General features: G+C 36.7%; 2 protein-coding genes, 1 long non-coding RNA gene and 2 pseudogenes across 4 annotated transcripts in view; 2 read left to right on the top strand and 3 right to left on the bottom strand.

Annotated features, from left to right (window-relative positions):
• Positions 1 to 23,014, bottom strand: part of LOC145512684 (olfactory receptor 11H6-like) — a 364,468-nt gene extending 341,454 nt beyond the window's left edge. Inside the window, exon 1 of the mRNA XM_081506971.1 lies at positions 22,305 to 23,014. The gene's annotated coding sequence lies outside the window, so the exon portion shown is untranslated. The remainder of the gene's footprint in view (positions 1 to 22,304) is intronic.
• LOC145512714 (uncharacterized) lies at positions 1,935 to 25,761 on the top strand. The gene is made up of 2 exons (XR_014058694.1): positions 1,935 to 1,988; positions 21,874 to 25,761. It is a non-coding gene; the product is annotated as an uncharacterized LOC145512714 (long non-coding RNA).
• On the top strand, positions 2,190 to 4,959 carry LOC145512430 (olfactory receptor 4F4-like; annotated as a pseudogene).
• LOC145512702 (olfactory receptor 4F6-like) lies at positions 8,411 to 9,346 on the bottom strand. Its single transcript, XM_081506994.1, has one exon. The coding sequence runs from the start codon at positions 9,344 to 9,346 to the stop codon at positions 8,411 to 8,413; it is 936 nt and encodes a 311-aa protein (XP_081363120.1).
• Positions 15,413 to 27,112, bottom strand: part of LOC145512678 (olfactory receptor 4F3/4F16/4F29-like) — a 60,980-nt pseudogene continuing 49,280 nt past the window's right edge. Inside the window, exons 6-8 of the transcript XR_014058685.1 lie at positions 24,456 to 24,593; positions 23,432 to 24,364; positions 15,413 to 19,223 (exon numbers count right to left, since the gene is read on the bottom strand). The product of XR_014058685.1 is annotated as an olfactory receptor 4F3/4F16/4F29-like (transcript). The remainder of the gene's footprint in view (positions 19,224 to 23,431; positions 24,365 to 24,455; positions 24,594 to 27,112) is intronic.

The raw sequence follows: 27,112 nt of genomic DNA on the forward strand, positions 1-27,112 counted from the left end.
AGCCCACCAGGCTCCCCTGTCCCTGGTATTCTCCAGGCAAGAATACTGGAATGGGTTGACATTTCCTTCTCCACCCAACCCCATATTCAAGGTTATTTTAATGTAGTTATCATAATTAAATGTTTGTATTTATACAATGGAACCTAAATAAATGGTTTAAAGGGTTATCTCTGGTTTCCATTCCTAAACATAGTCAGCTAAAGTTTAATGTACAGATGTTTCTAAACTGTGTGTCAAGACAGAGGACCCTCCTATGCCTGATCATCAGCCAAGTTGACCAGTGGTGGATTGACATCACTGACACTAATTATATAGCTAATGTCAAGTGTAATAATCCCACTCTTCTATTCATTCTTTTCATGCCTGCTTTCCAAACCCTAACCATTCATTCTCAAAGTGTGAAAAGAACACCAAAAATGTGTAGTTACATAAATTTTCTCTTTATTTCTCTAAAAACAACCATACACATTGAATGAAATATATTTAAGCATATTGTTTTAGAGTAACTGGAATTTAAAATATCCTTCAACACTGTATATCTTTCAAAGAAAAAGATTCTTCCATATTATATATTTAAAAGTGCACATGTTAGTATGTAACTGCATAGAAAACAAACTAAAACCATAACCACCAATATGTGAACAATTTCATTCTTCTGATAAAAAAAAAAAAAGTAACAGCAATGGGAAGATAGAGACACACTATCATACTTCCTTCTCAGACCACTAAAGTGTTGGATTCTTATCCATAAGGCTAAATCATATAATATTGTACAAGTAAAAATAAAAGGTAAGCTTCCCTTACTGTTTTGTTGTTTTGAATAATATTGTTAATATTGCCCTTTGGGTATGAGAAGCAAGCAAATGGCACCCCACTCCAGTACTCTTGCCTGGAAAATCCCATGGATGGAGGAGGCTGGTAGGCTGCAGTCCATAGGGTAGCTAAGAGTCGGACACGACTGAGCGACTTCACTTTCACTTTTCACTTTCATGCATTGGAGAAGGAAATGGCAACCCACTCCAGTGTTCTTGCCTGGAGAATCCCAGGGGTGGCGGAGCCTGGTGGGCTGCCATCTATGGGGTTGCACAGAGTCGGACACGACTGAGGTGACTTAGCAGTTAGCAGTTGGGTATGAGAGTGCTCAGTTGTGTACAACTCTTTGTGACCCCATGGACCGTAGCTTGCCAGGTTCCTCTGTCCAAAAGATTATGCCTGCAAGAATACTAGAGTTGGTTGTCATTTCCTATACTAGGGATCTTCCCCATCCATGGATTGTACCCATGTCTCTTGCATCTCCCGCATTGGCAGGAGATTCTTTACTGCTGAGCCACTTGGGAAGCCCCAATATTGCCTTGCACTCATTTTTCAATCATGATCATTGCTCAAATAATCAAAGAAACTTTTGACACTTTAAAAGTCTCTCTATTCTTCATTAAAACCCCATACAACAAGCAGTTCAAGACTGACTGCTCTACAATGGGCGTACTTGGTGTACAGCACTGAGTGCGTGAGCACACACACTGACAAGTTCATCTCCCTCTGCTCATCATCCCATGTCCACTCACCCAAGTCATCTGGGACTAGAGATAGCAACTTAGTTCTGGGATAATGTTTTTCTTTTTAAAAAAGTTAATCAAAGAAATATTTTAAAACTGTGCTTAACTCCACCATTAGAACTTTTATTATTGTCCTCACCAGTTCTCACTCTGACCTTGACAAAAGGCACACTTTACAGATGATATTCTCAATTCAGAGAGACCACAATGAAGTGGTCTCAAAGGAACATAGCATGAGTAGCTTGAAAAATTTCCTACTCCAGAGGCCTCTCTCTGTACTAAATATACGCCTCACACCCCCCATGAACGCTGGTCACAGCAGAAAGTGGATTCTTTGTTTTGATGCAATATGATTCTATTCCAAATTCTATTTAGAATATGGACAATGTTTTATTCTCGGGAAGAAATGTGGTCAAATATGGTGTCTCTCTGGTAAGGAGATACACTCTGCAGTCTAAATTTCTTAACTTCTCCCTTAGTTCCCTTCCTTATCATATTGAAGACAATGTTTTAATGCCATATTTCCATGCACACTAATTAGAAAGTTTTGGAATTGTTGCATAAATTTCATAAATATCAAGGATTTCTTCTCCAAGGTATTGGTGGACCTTCTGGACTCTCTACATAATCAAAATGAGTACACAGTCTCACAGTTATGTAGGTGCCCTCTTTGAGGTAATATTCAGGTCCTCACAGATCCACATGCATCAGGGCTTACAGTTTTCTTGACTTAAGGAAAACTGTGTTTTAGGCACTGATATGTAACTGTAATTAACAGAAATTTCCAAATATTGAGAAAAGTGATAGTTACTAATTTAACTCAGGAAGGAACCTGATAGAGATTATGGAGAGAAATTTCTCAAAGCCTATAATAGTCAATAGTTACCCTGGAAATAGAATTATGCTCTTGGAACTGAACAGGAGACGCAGAATGACAGCACAGATGAAGGACTGGCATCAGAGAGTATCGGGATTGCACTCCAGTCATGCTATTTCCCAGCTCTGAGACTCTAACAGGTTACACTGGAAGCCAAACTCAGAATACTAACAAATATTTCACTTATTTTATTTGGTTATTGTGAAGATTATTTTAGACAATATGGGTGAAAATTTCTAGCATATGGCAGGTATTCAGAGAGAGAGTGACAAAGGAAGAGAAAGGTTTAGTTTTCCCATGACCCTGAAATTAGCAGCTCAAAGAAGAAAATAAATTGTCTCATTTGTTTTTACTTTGAATTGCCCTAGCATTTGATTTTTTTGTGTGAGTTCTGCTCTAACTCATTTGATTTTCAACTACACTCTTAGAATCTTTAGGCTTACTTCTCCTACTTAGGATAGAGTTGAAAATTCCATACCTATTTCATATAATTAATTTTAACAGTATTATTAATATAGTTTTTATATAATTACCTTAGAAGTAATACTTCGCCGTTTATAATTTAACTAAAACAATATTTACAACCTATTAAGCTACTATTAGGTGAAAAAGTAGTCATAAGCTTTTATTCTTTGATAAATCATACACCACCTACAATCTATTTCGTTTTCACTGCAGTGCTCAAAAGTGATCACAGATCATAGTAAGAAAATATTCAATAAATTCCTGTTTACCACACTGGAAAAAATTAAAAGCCCCTCCTACATCTATTACTTTCTAATTTTCTTTTTATTTTCATCCTTGGTACCTGATAAATCAATGGATTTAAACCAAACCAGTATCATCAATAGCTTCAGTTACAGACAACAAGGAGATTATATTCACGTAAAACCTCAGGGCCACAGCATTGAATTGATCATAATTCTTGATTCATAGTATATTCACAAATTTCTCAATGTCTATTTAAATTTGTTTGCTTGTTTATTTACAAACAAAACTATAGCTATAAAAACATGACTCATACAAGACCTAAATAGCTCATAATATCATACAGCTGATAATGTGTGCATACTCATCATGATCCTTACTTCCCCACAGCTGGAGTTACTTACATCATTTAAAATACATAGTTTATACATAGAAGTCCCTACAAAATACACCATTTTCTATTGCTGTTCACTTTATAAAAATTATGATAACCTCTTTTTTATTCATTACTATGTCTCAAAAAGATACATCTCTGTCATTTTATATAGTTGTATTTTATATGTTATGTTTCTGAATAATATTCCACTGTCCTGTTTATATGTATAATTATAAATATCTCCATATATACAGTTGTAAGAATTTATCTCAAGCATGCAAATGAGACTGAAATTGCTGGACCATAGCATGTATGAGTATTGAGCTTTACAAGAAAAGGACAATTTTTTTCCAAAGTGACTATGTAAGTAAATGCTTCCATCAGCAATAAATAAGAAACCTGCTTGATTCAGAAAATATATTTTTATGTCTTTTCTTCAGAAAAAATTAGAATAAACTGAACTAAATGGAAGAAGTAACCAGTCTGTGGTTCATGGGGTCACAAAGAGTCAGACACAACTGAGCAACTGAACTGAACTGAACTGAGCCAGTCTGTAGTGTCCAGATTTATTTTTCTTGGGCTGTATGATTTATGGGAGCACCAGATCTTTCTCCTAGTGATATTTTACTCCCTATATTTAATCACCATATTAGGCAACATCTTCATTGTGCTGCTAATTATTGCTGACCTTCATGTCTACTCCCCTATGTACTTTGTATTAGTCAATCTTTCATTCATTGACTTATGCCTTTCATCAGTAACCACTCCTAAACTGACCTCAGACTTTCTCAAGGCAAACAAGACCATCTCCTTTAGAGCATGCACATGTCAGATTTTTTTTTGGGACATTTTTTTTGAGGGGGTGAGATGGTGCTGCTTGTGTCCATGGCTGCTTGTTACATTTATGTGGCCATCTGCAAGCCACTCCATTACTCTAGCATCTTGAACACACAAATGTGCATTCAGCTAGTGATGACATCATGGATCACTGGCTTTGTGCATTCAATAAGCCAGCTAACTATAATTATATAATTGCCTTTCTGTGGACCCAGAGAATTAGATAGTATTTTCTGTGATATTCCATTGGTGATCAACCTAGCTTTCTTGGACACTTATATTTTAGAAATGTTGATACATGCTGACAGCGGGGTACTGGCCACCATCTGCTTCATTCTACTGCTGATCTCTTACTCTTATATTCTGCTTACTGTCTGCCATCAATCCAGGGACAGGGCATCCAAGGCTCTCTCCACTTGCACTGTCCACGTCACAGTGGTCATTTTATTCTTTGGCCTTGTATCTTCATCTCTCTTTTTCCTCTCAGCACCACTTGGGTGGGCAAGTTCCTTGCTGTATTTTATGAGATCATCACACCACTACTAAATCCAGTCATTTATACTTTCAGAAACAAAGAGATTAGAAATGCCATTAAGCGGCTATGATGACAGACTGTGGATTTCTGTTGGTATTTCATTATCTCATATTATCAGAATGTCTTCTATGAGTACCCTAAATTAGCCACACCTATCCTGTTACTTAAGATTGGGAAGAGTTCCCCAATTCACATATAGAAATCATGTATATCTCTTGAAGAAAGTTTTGTATCAATTCTTTAGTATTCTAGAATTGAAAAAATGAGTTCCTGTTTGGGAAATGTGGCCAGTCTTTATAAGTATGATTTTGATTATTCTCAAGAATGACTTGAAATTAGTAAGAATTTTAATGTTAATTGTTATGATTCTTACTATTACTTCAACACTGACCACCACATCAGGAAATTTTCTATTATTCTATGCGTTTTTTAACAGAGCATTTCACATAGGCCTTCTCTAAAGTTTTCTTTAATAAGTTAGTGCATTATATTGCTATATTTATCTTTATAAAATGATAAATTAATCTATCAATTAGATAACATTCTATTACCTTCTATAAACATTTATATAAAAGTAATCATTAAATATTTCTAATCATATTCAGAAAGGAAATTGAACCATAATCCTAATCTGGAGAGTTTTTTTCTCTTAACATCATGTTTTAGTCATTTGTGAAACAGTGTAATATCTTTAAAAGATATATCTTAAATGCAAGTGAAGTGAAGTGAAGTGAAATTCACTCAGTCGTGTCCAACTCTTTGTAACCCAATGGACTATACAGTCCATGGAATTTGCCAGGTCAGATATTGGAGTGGGTAGACTTTCCCTTGTCCAGGGGATCTTTCCAACCCAGGGATTGATCCCAGGTCTTCCGCATTGCAGGCAGATTCTTTGCCAGCTGAGCTAAGAGGGAAGCCCATTAAATACAAAGATGGCTATATCAACAACCTTTGGAGATTTTGCTTTTTCCCTTCCTAGTCATAAATGGGTTAGGCAGTTCATCATTTGGTAGGTCAAAAAATGTAGCTTGAATAAACTATCCACTTGATTCACTGAAGCGTTCAAATAGCCTATAAGAACTAGATTATGTACAGAGCTTGTGAATAATTTATTACTACATTAGACAAAACTTTTCTTCAGAAATCTTCCTCAAAATGTTATACAAGTTTACATCCATTTATATGAAATCTATGGATCTAGATATACTACCAATTTCATATTCCTTTCTAAAGATGACATGATCCTTTGTATTTTGTAAATTTCCAATAGAGAATCTCAGGAATAAACCCTTAAATAAAATAATTGCTATTTTCATATGTGTATATATATATGCACATGTATTCTGTTATTTTTACTCTTATATCTTTGTACTCACTTTGGATAATATCTATTAACCTGTCTTGAATCTACTGATTTTTTCCTTCTGCTGTGTGCAATCTGTTTTTGTCTTCTTAAATTCATAGCATTGCACATTTCCTTTTCATTTCTAAAATCACTTGGTTCTTTCTTAGATATTCTGTTCCTCTGTGTAATTTTTTTCAGTTTTTCAAATTCTTTTTTTTTTTTTTGCAAACAGCCAAAGTGATCATTTTATTTTTTTTTTCTTTTCTTTTTTTTTTTTAATAAATTTATTTATTTTAGTTGGGGGCTAATTACTTTACAATATTGTAGTAGTTTTTGCCATACATTGACATGAATCAGCCATGGGTTTACATGTGTTCCCCATCAAATTCTTAATGTCTTTTAACTATATCAATTATTTTATGCTCTCTTCTGATTTCACAAATTGTGCCTTATGTGGTCTGCTTCTCTTAACTCATTTTCCACTAATTATCCATCACATACCCCTGCTTCTTGCATATTCCACAATTATTTTTTTCTATTTTACACATTGTATACAAAAGATCATGTAGCACTGATTTAATAAATTCCTTCAGAAATGATCTACCCCTTTCTCTCTGAGGCATAAAATGTTAAGGTGTGATCACTTCGATCCAATCAAGTACTACCCTATTTGATTCTGCAGTGTAGTTTTTATAAGACTTGGTACATTTCAGGTTTGCTCCTACTCCTTGGATATACCCCTTTCATATTTGGATTATGATTCTAATAGATCTTTTGCTCCTCAGTCTGATAGAGTTCAGGTGATTCAGTATTGCCTTTCAGAACTTTTGAGCTTAGAACTTTAGTCTTCTCCATTCTCCTCCTACTTTCAAAAGTAAGGCAAATTCCTCAATCAGAGTTCTGGCTTTATATTATACTTTCTAATTTAATGTACCTAAAAAGAATCCACTAAAAATATAAATCAAAGCAACAAAATAATTGTGAACAGGAAAAATATGAAATACAAACTGATTGCATAATCCTGAAAGAATTGTGGATCACAAATACTCAGGACATAGGGTCCTTTCACAGCTTCACAGTGAACCTGGCTCAGTCTTCTAGTTGTCAAAGCAAGCTATAAATTAAATAGGTTTTGTAACTTACACAGATCATACACACTAACACATATTTAAGACCCACGTATTGAGACACAATAGAGTAATATGAGTTACTAGAGAAAACAGTCAGCAAAAAAATTTGGATAGAGTAGTTGTTGTATAATAATAATACCATCCAGGCTATAATCAGATCAACACATTCTGATGTTTGAGGAATATTCACTGATGGATTAAGTCACAGTTTCAAAAATTGTGAAATACCAACATATACATAAATTTCCCTGTCCTAAGTCAACTGGAGATGACTTGAGTCCATTTGAAATGTAACAAGCAAGGGAAGCATATTTTCAAACTCATAAAACATACTGTTTATGAGGTTCTCCCTCTAGTTTTCCTTCCCAGTATCTGTCAATCTCTATTACAGCATCTGATCCATTTTCTCTCTACTCCACTTCTCACATGCTGTTTTTTCCCCCAGGTCATAAATACTCCCAGACACATATTTTTGTCTTTCATAAAGACAGATAAATTTAATTATTCATAACTAGCATTTAAATTGCACTGGAGAAGGAAATGGCAACCCACTCCAGTATTCTTGCCTGGAGAATCCCAGGGACGGCGGAGCCTGGTGGGCTGCCGTCTATGCGGTTGCACAGAGTCAGACACGACTGAAGGGACTTAGCAGCAGCAGCAGCAGCATTTAAATTGGAGAGTTAGATATTTCATAATTTTTTGAAAATTTGCATATATTAGTTCTACATTAATTAATTGAATTAATAAAATTCAGTTGATTAATTGAATATAGGCAGTCTGATGCATAAGGCCATACTCTCAGTAGACACAAGTCTCTAATCATTGCTTTTTCAAAAATGTTCAAATACATATTGGGGCTTCAATTTGGCTGACAAATAAATCTTTATCTAGAGAGTTAACATGATAATTCAATGTAACAACATACCAATAGTCTAGTCTAAATATTATAAAATAGTAACCAGAAAAAAGCAGCCCCAAATTTGTATCTTTATTTAACCACTTGTATTTCATGAAGTTGTTTGAAATAACCTGTGCCCCCATGATACTTAAGAGATCTTCCAACTCAAGAAGTGACTACAGAGTCTCCTCATAGCCATCTTCATGTCCTTGTTCCTCAATGTGTAAATGGCAGGATTGAGGATGGGTGTAACCAAAAAGTCTAAAATGGCGAGAAACTTATCCACTGTCCCTATAGGAAATGGCCACATGTAAACAAAGATGCAGGGTCCAAAGAACAAAACCACCACAGTGATGTGTGCTGACAGAGTAGAGAGGGCCTTGCACAAGCCACCTGAAGAGGGTTTCCATACAGTGACCAGGATGAAAATGTAGGACATAATCAGTAAGAAGAAAGTGCCCATGGATATGAATCCACTGTTGGCAGTGACCATGAATTCCATTCTGTAGGAATCTATGCAAGCAAGTTTGATAAACCAAGGAAGGTCACAGTAAAAGCTATCGATTTCATTAGGACCACAGAAAGGCAAATGGATCACAAAAGCTAACTGGACCACTGAGTGAATGAGGCCAATAGTCCAAGCACCACACAGAAGCAAAAGGCACACCCGTGGGCTCATGATGGTCAGGTAGTGCAGGGGCTTACATATGGCCACATAGCGGTCTAAGGCCATGGCAGTGAGCAGCACCATCTCAGACCCACCCAGGGTGTGAAGGATAAATATCTGAGTGACACACCTCTGGAAGGATATGGTTTTGTGCCCTGAGTACAGGTCAGAGATCATCTTAGGAACTGTTAAGGTAGAAAGACACAAATCAATAAATGAGAGGTTGGCTAAAAGGAAGTACATGGGGGAATGTAGATGAGGGTCAAAGGTCACTACAAACACAACAAGGAGATTCCCTAGAACAATTGTTACATAAAACACTGTAGAGAAAGCAAGGAGGAAATGCTGCACTGGTCTAGAGTTAGAAAGTCCCAGGAAAACAAATTCAGACACAGAAGAGTCATTTCTTTCATACATTGGCTTTTTCTGATGATACCTAAAATACAGAAACAAAATAACCAAAGAATTTATCAAATGTCAATATTTAAAGAAACAGATTTAAGCTTTTATCAAATTCAGTTTTATGAAGAAAAAATCTTCACTAACAACCATTAATATGTCATGAAAATATCATGTGTTTATTTTTTCAAGTAATGCAACTAATGAGTATAACTGATATCCTAATGAGTATCCATCATATTCTAAGTGGAATGTCAAGTTCTGAGGTGAAACAGTAATTCTGACTTTTGAAACTTTACAGGCTAGATCTAGATGGGTAGATACAGGTAGATACTGATATTAAATAACTTTAATTATAAATACATCTCTGACAACTAATTTGAAGGAAATATCAGAAGGTAACATGATATGATAACAATGTGACACATCACCATCATGCTTATTCAGACTCTGCAAAATAGGAGTTACCACTGAAAGTAAGTAGAATAGTCCAGACTTTGGAAAGGCCACGTGCAAAGGCCCTGAGACACAAAGGCAAGTATGTGAATGACTGAGATCAGGCTGGAGAAATAGGCCAAACAGGATGAAATCTTGGATCCATGATAAGAATTTTGCTTTTTACCCTAAGAGCAGTAGAAAATCTGGGGGAATATTCAGCTCCAGCTTATCATATTTCTGCTTTCAGAGAATTATAAAAGCCTTAATGTAAAGAATGGAAGGAGAGGGCAAGAATAAACTTAGAGTGACCTCAAGAGACTGTTGAAGAATCACATCACATCAATGTGGAGAGGGTGAATCATTCAGTCAATGATGTTGACACAACAGATAAACTTGTAAATACATAGATTATTGCCACTCATCATAAACTCAAGAAAGTTTCAAAAGGATATTCAAACATCTAAAAGGGCAACAAACCAAAAGAAAGAAAAACAATATTTAAGCGAACGTTTAAGATAGAAAAGTCATTCAAAAAAATACCTCTGTGATGCTGTGAAAGTGCTGCACTCAATATGCCAGCAAATCTGGAAAACTCAGCAGTGGCCACAGGACTGGAAAAGGTCAGTTTTCATTCTAATCCCAAAGAAAGGCAATGCCAAAGAATGCTCAAACTACCACACAATTGCACTCATCTCACATGCTAGTAAAGTAATGCTCAAAATTCTCCAAGCCAGGCTTCAGCAATATGTGAACGTGAACTTCCAGATGTTGAAGCTGGTTTTAGAAAAGGCAGAGGAACAAGAGATCAAATTGCCCACATCCAATGGATCATCGAAAAAGCAAGAGAGTTCCAGAAAAACATCTATTTCTGCTTTATTGACTACGCCAAAGCCTTTGACTGTGTGGATCACAATCAACTGTGGAAAATTCTGAAAGAGATAGGAATACCAGACCATCTGACCTGTCTCTTGAGAAACCTGTATGCAGATCAGGAAGCAACAGTTAGAACTGGACATGGAACAACAGAATGGTTCTAAATAGGAAAAGGAGTATATCAAGGCTGTATAGTGTCATCCTGCTTATTTAACTTTATGCAGAGTACATCATGAGAAATGCTGGGCTGGAAGAAACACAAGCTGGAATCAAGATTGCCGGGAGAAATATCAATAACCTCAGATATGCAGATGACACCACCCTTATGGCAGAAAGTGAAGAACTAAAGAGCCCCTTGATGAAAGTGAAAGTGGAGAGTGAAGAAGTTGGCTTAAAGCTCAACGTTCAGAAAACTAAGACCATGGCATCTGGTCCCATCACTTCATGGGAAATAGATGGGGAAACAGTGGAAACAGTGTCAGACTTTATTTTTTGGGGCTCCAAAATCACTGCTGATGGTGATTGCAGCCATGAAATTAAAAGACACTTACTCCTTGGAAGGAAGGCTATGACCAACCTAGATAGAATATTTAAAAGCAGAGACATTATTTTGCCAACAAAGGTCCGTCTAGTCAAGGCTATGGTTTTTCCAGTGGTCCTGTATGGCTGTGAGAGTTGGACAGTGAAGAAAGCTGAACGCCGCAGAATTGATGCTTTTGAACTGTGGTGTTGGAGAAGACTCTTGAGGGTCCCTTGGACTGCAAGGAGATCCAACTAGTCCATCGTAAAGGAGATCAGTCCCGGTTGTTCATTTGAAGGACTGATGTTGAAGCTGAAACTCCAGGACTTTGGCCACCTCATGTGAAGAGTTGACTCATTGGAAAAGACCCTAATGCTGGGTAGGATTTGGGGCAGGAGGAGAAGGGGACGACGGAGGATGAGATGGTTGGATGGCATCACTGACTCGATGGACATGGGTTTGGGTAAGCTCTGGGAGTTGGTGATGGACAGGGATGCCTGGCGTGCTGTGATTCATGGGGTCGCAAAGAGTCGGACACGACTGAGCGACTGAACTGAACTGAAATGAATTAACAAATGAGGAAGGAAATATATATCTGAAATATTCAGTTCTTACTATACTTAGATACAGATATATGTACCTAGTTTTGTATAAATATCTACATGTAGATGGGGATTTCCTGGTGGCTCAGATGGTAAAGAGTCTGCCTGCAATTTGGGAGACCCAGGTTCCATCCCTGAGTCGGGAAGATCCCCTGGAGAAGGAAATGGCAACACACTCCAGTATTCTTGCCTGGAAAATCCCACAGATGGAAGAGCCAGGTGGCTACAGTTCACAGGGTTGCAAAGAGTCGGACACGACTAAGCGACTTCACTATCATTTTCTACATAAAGATCTCTTATATTGAAATATAAGCACGATAAAATAAAAACTGAAAGCACACTGAAAAATAAGTTATAAAATATCAGACAGATGACTAATATTTCTATTATGAAATTAGTTCCTCCAGATAGATAAAGAAAAGAAGTGTAGTATACCAATTTTAAAATGAGAAAAAAATAGAAGACTACTGACACAGAAGATGTCCTAACAGCTGTTAGTCATATGAAAAGTAAAATTCTCACTAGTAATCAAAGAAATGTTACTAAGATCGCGTTGGGTGCTATTCTGTACTAACTAATTTCAAAGGTTTAAAAAATTGATGAAATCATGGATAAGGCTATGAAGAAAAAGTTATATCCATACACTGATAAAGAGAAAAGAAATTCAATTTGTTTAGAAGTTACTTTAGAAATAGATAACTAAACTTCAAAATTTTCCCTACTTATGACAAAGAATCTCAAGTCAAGTAAAAACATATACACACTACTATATATAAAATAGATAAATAGCAAGGAACTATTCTATAGCAGAGCTAACTATATTTAATATCTTGCAATAATTTCTAATGGAAAAGAATCTGAAAAGAATATATATATCGAAAGATAGAGTTACATATATAAATATATATATATATGAATTAACCACTTTGCTGTATACCTAAAACACACAAAACTATCAACTATGCTTCAATAAAAAAAGAAAATTTGCTTAGGATATTGGAACTAGATAAGTTCACAGTTAAGTTACACGGGGCATTAATGAAAAAAATTACCAAAAGAAAAATTAGAAATAACATTAACGTATGCAATGGAGAATCAGTTCAGCTCAGTTCAGTTACTCAGTCATGTCCAACTCTTTGTGACCCAATAAACTGCAACACACCAGGCCTCCCTGTCAATCACAAGCTCCTGGAGTCTACCCAAATTCATGTCCACTGAGTCAGTGATGCCATCCAGCCATCTCATCCTCCATCGTCCCATTCTCCTCCTGCCCTCAATCTTTCCCAGCATCAAGGCCTTTTCAAATGAGTCAGCTCTTTGCATCAGGTGGCCAAAGTATTGGAGCTTCAGCTTCAACATCAGTCCTTCCAATGAATATTCAAGACTGATCTCCTTTAGGATGGACTGGTTGGATCTCCTTGCAGTCCAAGGGACTCTCGAGTCTTCTCCAACACCGCAGGTCAAAAGCATCAATTCTTCTGCGCTCAGCTTTCTTTATAGTCCAACTCTCACATCCATACATGACTACTGGAAAAACCATAGCCTTGACTATATTCATAGTTAAATGAATACGAATTAAGTATTCATAGTTCTTTTATCTTGGAAGAGCATTATTACTCATACAAAAAATGAACGTGAAAGTCGCTCAATCATGTCCAACTCTTTGCAACCCCATGGACTAAACAGTCCATGGAATTGTCCAGGCCAGAATACTAGAGTGGGTAGCCTTTCCCTTCTCCAGGAGATCTGTATCGAACCCAGGTCTCCCACATTTCAGGCGGATTCTTTACCAGCAGAGCCACCAAACAAGCCCTATTACCCATATATAGGAACATAATTTATTGCTATGAAATATATGAATAATAGGCATTTTAAAAATGAGAAGTTTACAAGAAAGATATATAGGGAATCCATTTTTAAAACTTGTATGCCTAGGGAAAAAATAGGAAATGCTTATCTTTAATTCTTATCACTAAATTGTTCCTCTCCAGGCTTATATGTGTTTATTTGTTTGAGTCATAAGAAATTGTTCTTTCAGTCAGTTCACATTTGGTCAAATGTCAACTTTATAGAGTTCAATCTAATATACATGCTATTTTTTTTAGACATACTATTAAACTACTGTATCTTGAAACAAACAAACCAAATTACTGATGCTTGTTCCACATCTGAATTGAATACCAGGAGCCCCCCACTTGCACTGCCACCACTAAGCTTTCCTCCAGGCCCCACACCAACAACCATGCTCTCTCTTGTCACTCCTCCCTTGGCACTCCACACCACACCTGGGCTCTCCCATAGGCACAACCCTCACTGTCTCAGGGAGAAAGCAGTCTGTTGGAGCCCCTTGAAGCTATCATGAATAGACAGGTAGGCAGCCAGGCCAGTCAGGAAGGACATTGCGAGGGTAATGGATGTGAAGTGGGTCTTGTAGCCAAAAGAAAACACTACAGGGGTGGTGCCAGGAGGCCCTGATACAGGGGCAGTGAATGGAGGATTTTATAGCCAATAACTGGGAAAAAAATAGAATTGGAGAGAACAAGGGAGAATGAATAGGACAATCATCAGAGTTAACTGCAGTGGGTGTGACATTTCAAAGAAGCTATAATCAAGTCTCTTATCTAAAAGCTTTGGTCATGCAATATGCAGATTTTAAAATATACATAGTCTGGTGTACAAAACAATGTATATTCACTTTTGTTTCCAAATGTAAAAGAATATGTAAAAAGTTTTTCAAATTTGGCTTCAAAGATCAAAAGAAAGGTCAGTTTTTTAAAAAGTACTAATTAAAATTTTTACTGGTAGTAGGAAAACTAGGTGATTATTTTTTCCTGTTTTTTCTAAACTTCTGACGTTAATGCATTATTAAAACATGGTCTCTTCATTTGATATAGTTCAATAAGAAGAGGAAATATTGACATTAGTCAAATAAAATATTGCTTTTGATAGAAAGATCAATATAGTAACTGCAAAAGGAGAAGATCAAACTTAAAAAAGTGAGGATACATGCATAAGCAGCCACAATAGGAACAATAACAACAACATGTACAAGTGACCAGTGGACATAATGACAGAGGCCCAGCCTTATCATGAGCAGTGACTAGGAAACACAGTTTTCTGCTTCACCAACTGACAGGGAAAAAGAAAGAGAAAGAGTAGAGACAGGTAAGAATGAAAAAATATTACCAATATTACCAGGATTTCAATATAAAGCTACATTATATATTGATGATGGAATTACCAGTTGACACATTTATTAGAGTTTAAAACACACAAATCTACTTCTTGACATAGCTGTACAAGAGCAACTAATATGCTTATGTACCACCTATATTTATATAAAATGTATATATGTCTATATATACATGTACACACATATACATATAATAGAATGCTGTTGATGCATGTCAATCAATAGAGAATGCATTAATCACACTGCAGAATATATATATATATATATATACATACTGTGGAATACTATGAAACTATAAAAATTAAACAGTTTTATACATATAGATTTAGAAAGATTTTCAATTTAAGGGACAAAAGAAAGTACATAAAAATAATATTTTGTCTGCCATTGTGGACAAAGTGTTGAGGTTCTCAAAAAACTTAAATTAGAACTACCTTTTCATGTAGGATTTTCAGTACTTTTATATGCAAAGGAAATGAAGTCGTGTCTTGAAGAGATATTGACAATACTATGTTCTTGGCAGAACTACTCATATTAATCAAATATGGAAACAAATGAATTTTCTGAGGATTAATGAATGGATAAAGCAAATGTGATACACATACACTCCACACACACACACCAAAATAATATTTGGCCTAGAAAAATTTCCTGCCATTTGCAGCAAGCACAATAGTAACTTGTGATTAAACATGGAGAAAGTGAAATAAGCCAGTCACAAAAGCAAAACACTGTATGCTATCATACATGAGATACCATAGCAATTCAGAAACCTAGTTAAATTTGATGGTACATGAAAATTCAGGTACTATTCTCTCATGAGTAATCATAAGGTTATCATCATGATGTGAAGTCAAAAGTATAAATAAAGATACTTGGGTATGTATTTCCATAGCCAAGTATTAATTCCTGGAAAATTGTTACATGATGATCAGTACTATGTCTTAAATTGGTAAAATGCTGATGGAAGTTTTTTATACGTATTTAAATAACTGGAAACAACTAAAACAACCATCCAAATACTGGATTAAAGCAAGAGCCTCTAATGGCAAAACCAGAATTCTTTTTATGAAACTATGTTTGTACTTGAAAAAAAGTTCCAAAACTGCACACCAAATATTACAAATGGTGAATCCTCAAAATAGGATACATGTGGCTTTCATCTCCTAAGGCCTATGTTTCTGTATTATATAAATGGTCTAAAACAACCTGGTATTGGCTTTTGACTTAAAAATGAAATTTATTGTGAAAATACAGAATAAGAATCCCAGATGTATAACCCTTCAAATTCAGATTGCAGTGATGATAGTATCATTTAATCAAGCATTTAAAAATGGAAATAAAGTTTTACAAGTGTGTCAACAACTGTTTACTAATAAAAAATTACAATGGCTCCTTAACAGAAAATGTTCTCTATAAGAAATTAATGGCCAAGATAAAACCTATTTGTGGCAGTCTACTGCTAGGGGCTATAAAATATATCTATCGTTTAGCTGATTGATACTAGTAAGAAAGGAAATGAAAAGGAAAGGAGAGAGAGAAAACAGAAGAGACAGGGACAGTAGGGAAAAGAAATAGGAGAGAATAGAAGCAAGCAAGAAGGAATAGCATAACAGCTAAAAAGGAAGCAGTCAGAACAGCATATCTTGTAGACTTTTGGATAGCAGCCATTCTGACTGGTGTGAAATGATACCTCATTGTGGCTTTGATTTGCATTTCTCTAATAATGAGTGATGTTGAGCATCTTTTCATGTGTTTGTTAGCCATCTGTATTTCTTCTTTGGAGAAATGTCTGTTTAGTTCTTTGGCCCATTTTTTGATTGGGTCGTTTATTTTTCTGGAATTCAGCTGCAGAAGTTGCTTGTATATTTTTGAGATTAATTGTTTGTCTGTTGCTTCGTTTGCTATTATTTTCTCCCATTCTGAAGGCTGTCTTTTCACCTTGCTTATAGTTTCCTTTGTTGTGCAAAAGCTTTTAATTTTAATTAGGTCCCATTTGTTTATTTTTGCTTTTATTTCCAATATTCTGGGAGGTGGGTCATGGAGGATCCTGCTGTGATTTATGTTGGAGAGTGTTTTGCCTATGTTTTCCTCTAGGAGTTTTATAGTTTCTGGTCTTACGTTTAGATCTTTAATCCATTTTGAGTTTATTTTTGTGTACGGTGTTAGGAAGTGTTCTAGTTTCATTCTTTCACAAGTGGTTGACCAGTTTTCCCAGCACCACTTGTTAAAGAGATTGTCTTTTCTCCATTGTATATTCTTGCCTCCTTTGTCGAAGATAAGGTGTCCATATGTGCGTGGGTTTATCTCTGGGCTTTCTATTTTGTTCCATTGATCTATATTTCTATCTTTGTGCCAGTACCATACTGTCTTGATGACTGTGGCTTTGTAGTAGAGCCTGAAGTCAGGCAGGTTGATTCCTCCAGTTCCATTCTTCTTCCTCAAGATTGCTTTGGCTATTCGAGGTTTCTTATATTTCCATACAAATTGTGAGATGATTTGTTCTAGTTCTGTGAAAAATACCATTGGTAGCTTGATAGGGATTGCATTGAATCTATAGATTGCTTTGGGTAGTATACTCATTTTCACTATATTAATTCTTCCAATCCATGAACACGGTATATTTCTCCATCTGTTTGTGTCCTCTTTGATTTCTTTCATCAGTGTTTTATAGTTTTCTATATATAAGTCTTTTGTTTCTTTAGGTAGATATAATCCTAAGTATTTTATTCTTTTTGTTGCAATGGTGAATGGTATTGTTTCCTTAATTTCTCTTTCTGTTTTCTCATTATTGGTGTATAGGAATGCAAGGGATTTCTGTGTGTTAATTTTATATCCTGCAACTTTACTATATTCATTGATTAGCTCTAGTAATTTTCTGGTAGAATCTTTAGGGTTTTCTATGTAGAGGATCATGTCATCTGCAAACAGTGAGAGTTTTACTTCTTCTTTTCCTATCTGTATTCCTTTTATTTCTTTTTCAGCTCTGATTGCTGCGGCCAAAACTTCCACAACTATGTTGAATGGTAGTGGTGAAAGTGGGCACCCTTGCCTTGTTCCTGACTTTAGGGGAAATGCTTTCAATTTTTCACCATTGAGGATAATGTTTGCTGTGGGTTTGTCATATATAGCTTTTATTATGTTAAGGTATGTTCCTTTTATTCCTGCTTTCTGGAGGGTTTTTATCATAAATGGATGTTGAATTTTGTCAAAGGCTTTTTCTGCATCTATTGAGATAATCATATGGTTTTTACCTTTCAATTTGTTAATGTGGTGTATTACATTGATTGATTAGCGGATGTTAAAGAAACCTTGCATTCCTGGGATAAAGCCCACTTGATCATGATGTATGATCTTTTTAATATGATGTTGGATTCTGTTTGCTAGAATTTTATTAAGGATTTTTGCACCTATGTTCATCAGTGATATTGGCCTGTAGTTTTCTTTTTTTGTGGCATCTTTGGTTTTGGAATTAGGGTGATGGTGGCCTCATAGAATGAGTTTGGAAGTTTACCATCTTCTGCAATTTTCTGGAAGAGTTTGAGTAGGATAGGTGTTAGCTCTTCTCTAAATTTTTGGTAGAATTCAGCTGTGAAGCTGTCTGGTCCTGGGCTTTTGTTTGCTGGAAGATTTCTGATTACAGTTTCGATTTCCGTGCTTGTGATGGGTCTGTTAAAATCTTCTATGTCTTCCTGGTTCAGTTTTGGAAAGTTATACCTTTCTAAGAATTTGTCCATTTCTTCCAAGTTGTCCATTTTATTGGCATATAGCTGTTGGTAGCAGTCTCTTATGATCCTTTGTATTTCTGTGTAGTCTGTTGTGATCTCTCCATTTTCATTTCTAATTTTGTTGATCTGATTCTTCTCCCTTTGTTTCTTGATGAGTCTGGCTAATGATTTGTCAATTTTGTTTATTTTCTCGAAAAACCAGCTTTTAGTTTTGTTGATTTTTGCTATGGTTTCGTTTGTTTCTTTTGCATTTATTTCTGCCCTAATTTTTAAGATTTCTTTCCTTCTACTAACCCTGGGGTTCTTCATTTCTTCCTTCTCTAGTTGCTTTACGTGTAGAGTTAGGTTACTTATTTGATTTTTTTCTTGTTTCTTGAGGTACGTCTGTATAGCTATGAACCTTCCCCTTAGCATTGCTTTTACAGTGTCCCATAGGTTTTGGGTTGTTTTGTTTTCATTTTCATTTGTTTCTATGCATATTTTGATTTCTTTTTTGATTTCTTCTGTGATTTGTTGGTTATTCAGAAGCATGTTGCTTAGCCTCCATATGTTGGAGTTTTTAATAGTTTTTTTCCTGTAATTGAGGTCTAATCTTACTGCATTGTGGTCAGAGAAGATGACTGGGATGGTTTCAATTTTTTTTTTTTGGATGCTCTTTTTGATTTTGATTTTTATTTATTTATTTTTTTTTATAAATTTATTTTTTTTGAATTTACCAAGGCTAGCTTTATGGCCCAGGATGTGATCTATCCTGGAGAAAGTTTCGTGTGCACTTGAGAAACAGGTGAAATTGATTGTTTTGGGGTGGAAAGTCCTGTAAATATCAATTAAATCTAACTTGTCTATTGTATCATTTAAAGTTTGTGTTTCCTTGTTAAGTGTCTGTTTAGTTGATCTATCCATACGTGTGAGTGGAGTATTAAAGTCTCCCACTATTATTGTGTTATTGTTAAAGGAAATGTAAGACTCTTTAAGGATCAATATTAAACCAATTTTATAAGAAAAATAACAAAGAGGATTAAACAATACAGGTAAAGCTAAGAGCATTGCCTGACACATAATATATACTTTGTAAATATTTCCCATTATTATTTTTCCAATGAACTAAAGGAATAAACTATTAAATATTTAATTGGCAGGTGATATGAGGTAATGAAAGTACATACCACAGTACTATGAAAAGACAAGATAATAGAGCCACATCACAAGATATTTGTGTGTGTGTGTGTGTGTGTGCGCGCACACGCATGTGTATGAGAGGGGGGTGAGGGAGAGAGGGAGACAGAGAGTACAAAACGAAGATACTGTGCATTACAAGATAAAGCAAATTTTATTTTTAAGCTGATCGACTCCAAGCAAATGGTTACAGACCAGGAAAGGAACCCAGGCTAATTTTTAAATTGATAAAGCCCTTTCAAATATCATCTCATTCAGTCACAAGCATAAACCTATGAGTTCTATGGGAGCCTTTGAGGAAACTGAAATTCAGAGAGGTTAAGTGATTTGGGAACAATAACAAAGCAAGTGGGTTGGTGTGGCTGGGACCATAATCTCTGAATTTTAACTGCAAATTTTGTGCAATGCTATACTACCTTTCATTTTAGACTCTTGTTTTAAGACAAACGGGGACTTCCCTGGTGGCTCAGATGGTAAAAGCACCTGCTTACAATGCAGAAGACCTGGGTTCGATCCCTGGGTCGGGAAGATCCCCTGGAGAAGGAAATGGCAGCCCACTCCAGTACTCTTGCCTGGAAAATCCCATGGACAGAGGAGCCTGGTAGGCTACAGTCCATGGGGTCGCAAAGAGTCGGATACGACTGAGCGACTTCACTTTAAGACAAACACTGATAGTTTGGGGAATGGCCAAATCTATATAGTAGGTACCCCAAAAATGGCCTGTCTTTTGCTTTTACAAATAAAGCTTTATTGAAACTCAGCAATGCCTTTTCATTTATGTGTTGTCTATGGTTATTTGTATACTACCACAGTAAAATTGAGCAGTTGCAGCAGAGACCATATAACCCACAAATCCAAAACTATTTACAACCTGGACTTTCACAGAATAAGTTTGCCAACACCTGATCTCCTTGGCTGAACATAAAGTTAACAACATTCTTCAACATATGGAACAAAGCATGAAAACAAGGTTTGTGAATTCAAATGTGTAAATAACCACAGATCTGAAAGCTGTTTTCTGCTTTTTATCCATCAAAGACTGAAACAAAGAAAATAAGTAAAAAGGGAGATATTAAATACAAACAAATAATAAAGCATGATGCTAATGAACTACCAGTTATAGGGTGGAGTAGCTTAAAAACAGTAATATGCTCATCCTGAGAAACAAACATATTTACATCATTATTTAAAATGTGTAAAATGTATTATTGGCACCAGGATGGGAATTGAAAAGTAAAGGTTAATATAAACTGTGATTTCTACACCTTTAGTAGAAAATTCCCTCTTTCTTTTCAGCAAAAAAAAAAAAAAAGAAGTAATGCATTCTCCAAGGAGAACAAAATAGACTCACCATATGGGTGAGAAGGTCTATGAACACTCAGTGATGTATAGTTGTGATGAAAGAAATTTTCATATGTTGAGGTATGGGGAAATCATTCTGCCTTAGACACAATTTAACTGGAACTTAAGGTGAACCAAAGCAGCCTGGTAAACATGCACCATACATCTGCTTTAACCATTAAAGAAAACAAGACATTTAAAAATAAAAATGGAGTAACTGTGGTTCAGGCATTGAAAATGGAGTTAGGTGGCCATCAAGGATGTGGTTTGAGGTACGTTCCTGTATCACTAACAACCTGAATTTTCTGAACTGTATCAAACTCAAGGACACCACCAGTCATTCTCAAAATCATATCTGCTAGCAGCTGTGAACTGCAACCTTAAGAGTCTCAAGGTCTCCCCTTGTAACTCTGCAACCATTTCAGACCCCAACCCAACCCTTGCTTAACAAGCACCTTACTTCTTGCCAGTTCCAAACCTAATTCTTGACCAAAAGTTCAACTAATTTTGCATTCTTTGCCTTAATAAGCCTCCCCTTTGTTGTAGTCCATAGAGCACAATTCAAGTGCTTTTTGAATCTGTATCTCTTGGGCTGTAGTCCTCACTTTGGCTCAGTTATACACTTTTTTATTCCTATTACTGATTTTTTTTTTATCAATTATTTCCTATAACAGTAGAAAGTCCCTCCTCCGGTTCAAGATGACGGCATAGCAGGAGGAGGACTCTGCTCCTCCTGTGGACCACATTTACAGCTTCATGTGGAACAACTTCCTCTGAAAACAGCCTGAAAACTGACTGAGGACCTCCTACTGGGCCAGACCAAGGAGAGAAGCCCACAAGGAAGCAGGTAGGGGAGGCAGGGGCACAATCCGGCCACAAACCTCCTCCCGCACCCCAGGCGCAGCAGCCGACAGTCAGGCGGGAACTCAAAATCCAGAGTGTCTCCCTGAGAAACAAATGGTTTGAACCCCACACCAGGCACCACCAGATTTAAACACCTGTACCATAGTGAGGAGCTTCCAAAACGTCTAGCTTGGAAAACCAACAGGGCCATTTCCACGAACATCTGAGAAACGGCTCTTAAAGTTCTCACGCTCAGACTCACCTGCCCAGGGCCCAGCTCAGAAACAGCAGATCCAGGGCCGCCCAGAAGTTGCAGGAGAAGTTAATTTGCTTTGTGCTTGTCCTGGAGGGTGGCCTGGGGTGGGCAGGATGGAGGTCTGACAAACAACTGCCGGCCTGCAGGGCGCCCTCCTGGAGCGAGACTGCCGGCGCCATCTTCAGGCGCCCGCCCCGCTGGTGCTGCCGCGATCTTCCCAGGGCTTTCACACACAGCTGGTGCCCACGGATAGCCCTCCGATCACCTGTTCTGAGGACGCGAGGCCTTGCGTTCCTCGCTCCCTCAGGACCGTAACTGGAGAGACAGTTCTTGGCAGGCTGCCATCTCCAGGACACCAGACATACAGAAGACTCACCCACCTGACTTTCTGTGCTCATCTCGTCCTGGAGTGTCAGCCTGAGCAGCGGCTTCAGGTTTAGTTCCTGAAGGGGCCCATGATGGACTTGCCTCCAGGGAACCTCGGCCAGTGCAGGTCATCTTTCTGCTCTCCCTCTGCCTCACTACAGCTCACTGGTATCTCCCAAACAGGAGCTTATACACGCATCTGGAGCCCCAGTTTTCATGCTTACCACCCAGAGAACACTTCCAAATCACCTGACTGGTGGACCTTGGGGCTTATGCTGTGGCCCCTCAGGACTGTATCTATTATATTCATACATTAAATGCTGCTGCCTGAGGGTCTAGCTTCCCATCAGCCCAAATCTAGGATCCTCCCCTTTGGAACACTGACAGGCCTTGGTACATCCTCAATTCCTGGGGACCATTAAAAAGAAAAGGGCAGTTTGTACACTCACAAATGTTTGAGAGACAACCAAGAGTTAGGGCAGGGTTGAACCATAACCTTCATCACCTGCAGAGGGCCACTCTTTCAAGACTGGGAGAGGTGACTGTTTTACCTAGTGCCTAGAAACCAACGCAGAGGGTAGCAAAAATAAAGAAACAGAGATATATGTTCCAAATGAAAGAAAAAGATAAAACCTCTGAAAGACGGTCCCTTCTTCATTAGGATTGGCTGTTAGGGACAGAGAATCTATCAATAGTCACTTGTTAATTTTTTGTTTCAATAAAGCCATTTAGTGATTTTTTGCCTAAAAGTCATAAGCTAACAGAACACTCTCCTCATTGCCATCTTCATCTCTCTGTTTCTGAGTGTGTGGATGACTGGATTGAGAAAAGGAGTTAAAACTGCATCAAATATGGCTAGAAATTTATCCAGATGTGTTGAAAGAGTGGGGGACAAATAGAAAAAAATCAGTGGACCAAAGAACAGAACCACCACAATAATATGAGCTCACAGAGTGGAAAGAGCCTTGGATGAAGCACCTGAGGAGTGTTTCTGAAGAGTGGCCAAGATAAATATATAAGAGAGGATGAGCAAGAAGAAAGCACCCAAGGAAATGAATCCACTATTAGCAGTGACCATGAACTCCAGTGTGTAGGTATCTGTACAAGCAAGTTTGATGAGCTGAGGAACATCACAGTAAAAGCTGTCCAAGACATTAGGGCCACAGAAGGGCAAGTTTACCACAAAAGTCAGTTGAGTCAATGAGTGAGTAAGACCAATGGTCCAGGCAACGACTAAAATAAAAATGCACATTCATGGGCTCATGATGGTCAGGTAGTGGAGAGGCTTACATATGGCCACATATCTGTCAAAGGCCATGGCAATGAGCAGCACCATTTCTGTGCCTCCCACAGCATGGCTAAAGAAGATCTGAGCTATACAGCCCCCAAAGGAGATGACTTTTTGCTTCCTGAAAAGATCACAGATCATCTTGGGTGCTGCAATAGAGCAAAATATCAGGTCAATGATGGAGAGATTTGCTAACAGAAAATACATTGGGGAGTGTAAGTAAGGGTCAGACGTCACAATGACCACTATCAGGAGGTTTCCCGTCATACTTGACACATAGAAAAGACATGAAAAGCAAAAAAGAAGAAGCTGGATCTCCCAGGAACTAGAGAGTCCCAGCAACACAAACTCAGACACCACAGAGTGGTTGCCTCCACTCATTGATTCATTTAGTTGTTCACTCTGCTGTTACCTAAAGGAAGAAAATGAGACAATTAAAATTAATACTGCTATATTACTGTCATCTATGGAAAAGTGCATAAATTTTTAAAGTCAAATATTACCTAAGAATTTCACCAAAATCAAATATTATCCTTTTAGCCATTATTGCTGTACTTTCATATGACAATAACTGAGTGCCAGGTGCCCTTGCTGACACAAGGAATGGTGAGTGATCTATGGACTGGTACCCAGAGGTGCGCCTGATGAAAACACAAGCAGAGGGTCTTCAGTGTTAAATTGCTTTATCAGTGTGATCAATGTTAACCATGCTCTCCCTGATTATCATACGTAATAACCAATCATGTATACTAGATAGGCAAAGAAGAGAGACTTATTCTATGCCAAAAACATTTGTAAGATCTTATGACTAATTTCATTGCTTAAGCCAGAAATGAGCCTTCCCTATTTTATACTTCCCAAAATATTTTTAATTCTTTAGTATCCAGATCAAATGGTATCTCATGTGTCTAACCTTCTTCATAACCTACTTATATATCCATATTTACTTACTCTATTTACAGTTGGTCACATGTCTACTTTCTTCATATAATTAAACTACTCAAGGTTATAAATCATCATGCCTTTCAATTTTTATCCTCATATAATATCTTGCAAATATTTGTGGTGGAAAAAAAAGATTTTGGAATGATTTGACTAAAATCTCTCCTATATATTAACTCATTCCCTTCAACAGTCTTTATCAAGCACCTATACTATGTACCAGGAGTAGTCTGAGCACTAGAAATAAAGCCAAGAACAGAATAAACACAACATTGTAAATAAATTATATGCCAATAAAAGGAGTTCCAATGATATAATCAGATAGAATCAAGGAGATTTTTAGAAGTAATTGCAATAATCCAAGCAAGAGATGATGGTGACTTAGATCAGGGTGATAAGGGGTCACAAAGAGTTGGCCACGACTGAGCAACTGAACTGAACTGAACTGAGTGAGACAGTGAGATGTGGTTACAATCTGGATGTATTGAGATTATGCAGAGTGAAATGTCCAAACCTATAAATAACTCTGACAGTCTGGAGACTATGAAATAGTGTACTTCATTGCAGAGTTTTTATATGAAAATAAACAAGAAAGACCCAAATCTACAAAATTAAGGAAGTTGCTGATAGAGTAAATATATAGTCACCAAATTTAATAAGGACTGTACAATAAAGAGATATTTGAAGCTGTAAGAACAGAGTCTGAAGGAAACAAAATAGTCTTTTATACAACAAGCAAAAAACTATGGAACTCAATAGCCCAAATAGTGATACAGGCTGAGAATGTTGTCATAAAACAGTTGGAACTTTTACATTATATATGTCATAAATGATATATTAGTCACTTTTACTACAATAAATGACAAATGGTATAAGAAAGTCATTCTCTTTCTGTGTTATATGTGTTCATCTTGCCAAGACATCTAGAGTTGTAGTAGAAGTTTGTGTGTACTGAACTAAAGACCCCCAGATGTGAACATTGGACTATTATAGCCAAGTTTCTGTTGTACCTCTATTTAACTTTACTCTGCATCTCTAAGTGAAACAGAGAAGATCCTCCCCCCAACCTCTCTTTATAGCTATATAACCAAGGTGAATTAAACAATCAGGAATATTTAGCTCTGAAAATAAAGAACTAATAATTGGCCACACTATAATAGAACAACTCTGCTGGCGTTGAAACCTACTAATCATAAGAAACCTCAGCAAAAGAAAATTGCAGGTTCTTCCCACTTTCACCCATGGCCAATAGTTAAAGAATCCCTATACATACCCAGTTTTATAGGATCAAGTGAGGAGGGGGAAGTAGTTCAAGCTATATTCAAACAATTCCTTGAATGTTAGAAATAAAAATATATAAAGAAACATGACATTTCATCATAACTCTCCAAAAGCTGAAGGAAGATATGCTCTAATCTAAAATATAAGAGAGAAAGCAGCACTGGCATGTCAATAACTAAAATGAAGTAAGAAAAGGAAAAATATTAATAAGGGACTTATATTATTATTATCTCCTACATGAGCAAATCAGTGCTTAAACTGGGTAACTCTCATACCCAGTTAGATTTAGTAGAATGTTATTTATTTTAACCTTTCTTAAGATAAACCTATTGCCAACCTTTGTTAGTGACATAAACCACTGAAAATCTGTGCCTGAAAAATTACTAATATAGAGGTATTAATAACCTCGTTTAAAAGAAATCAAAATTTTTTGTTTAAAAGAAGAGACATATACCCCTCAAAAATCTACTTTGCTGAGTGATTACAAATTCCAATTCTTTCCATCCTGATCTGTACGCTAGCTCATTCTTAATAACTTAACATTTAATAACTACTTTTTAAAAGAACATTTCGATTAAATATCTCTGCAGTCATTTCAACAGAAATTGCATAATCAAAAAGAAAAACAACAGTAGGATCTAATTAGCTCTATGGCTGAATAATTCATGGCTGAAGATTTGTCACATGAAATAACAAAATCACTGTAGAGCAAAAGAAATCAGCCATGAGATATGGTGAATAATTTCCTGAAACATAGAATCTCCTTTTGGGGTTGAACTATGAACTACACTGCAGAAGTGTATTAGTAATAATCATAGGTGGGAGCAAAGACAGAATGTATTCAAAATACTTCTGCAGTGTATGTACCTTTATTGTAGGACTTATCAAATGCAAGAAAAGTATGCCCTCTTAAATCTCTCTTCTTAAAACAATGTGT

This window comes from Giraffa tippelskirchi, chromosome 7 (genome assembly GCF_054371585.1).
Source record: "Giraffa tippelskirchi isolate mGirTip1 chromosome 7, T2T-mGirTip1v1.2.pri, whole genome shotgun sequence".
NCBI classification, from domain to species: domain Eukaryota; kingdom Metazoa; phylum Chordata; class Mammalia; order Artiodactyla; family Giraffidae; genus Giraffa; species Giraffa tippelskirchi.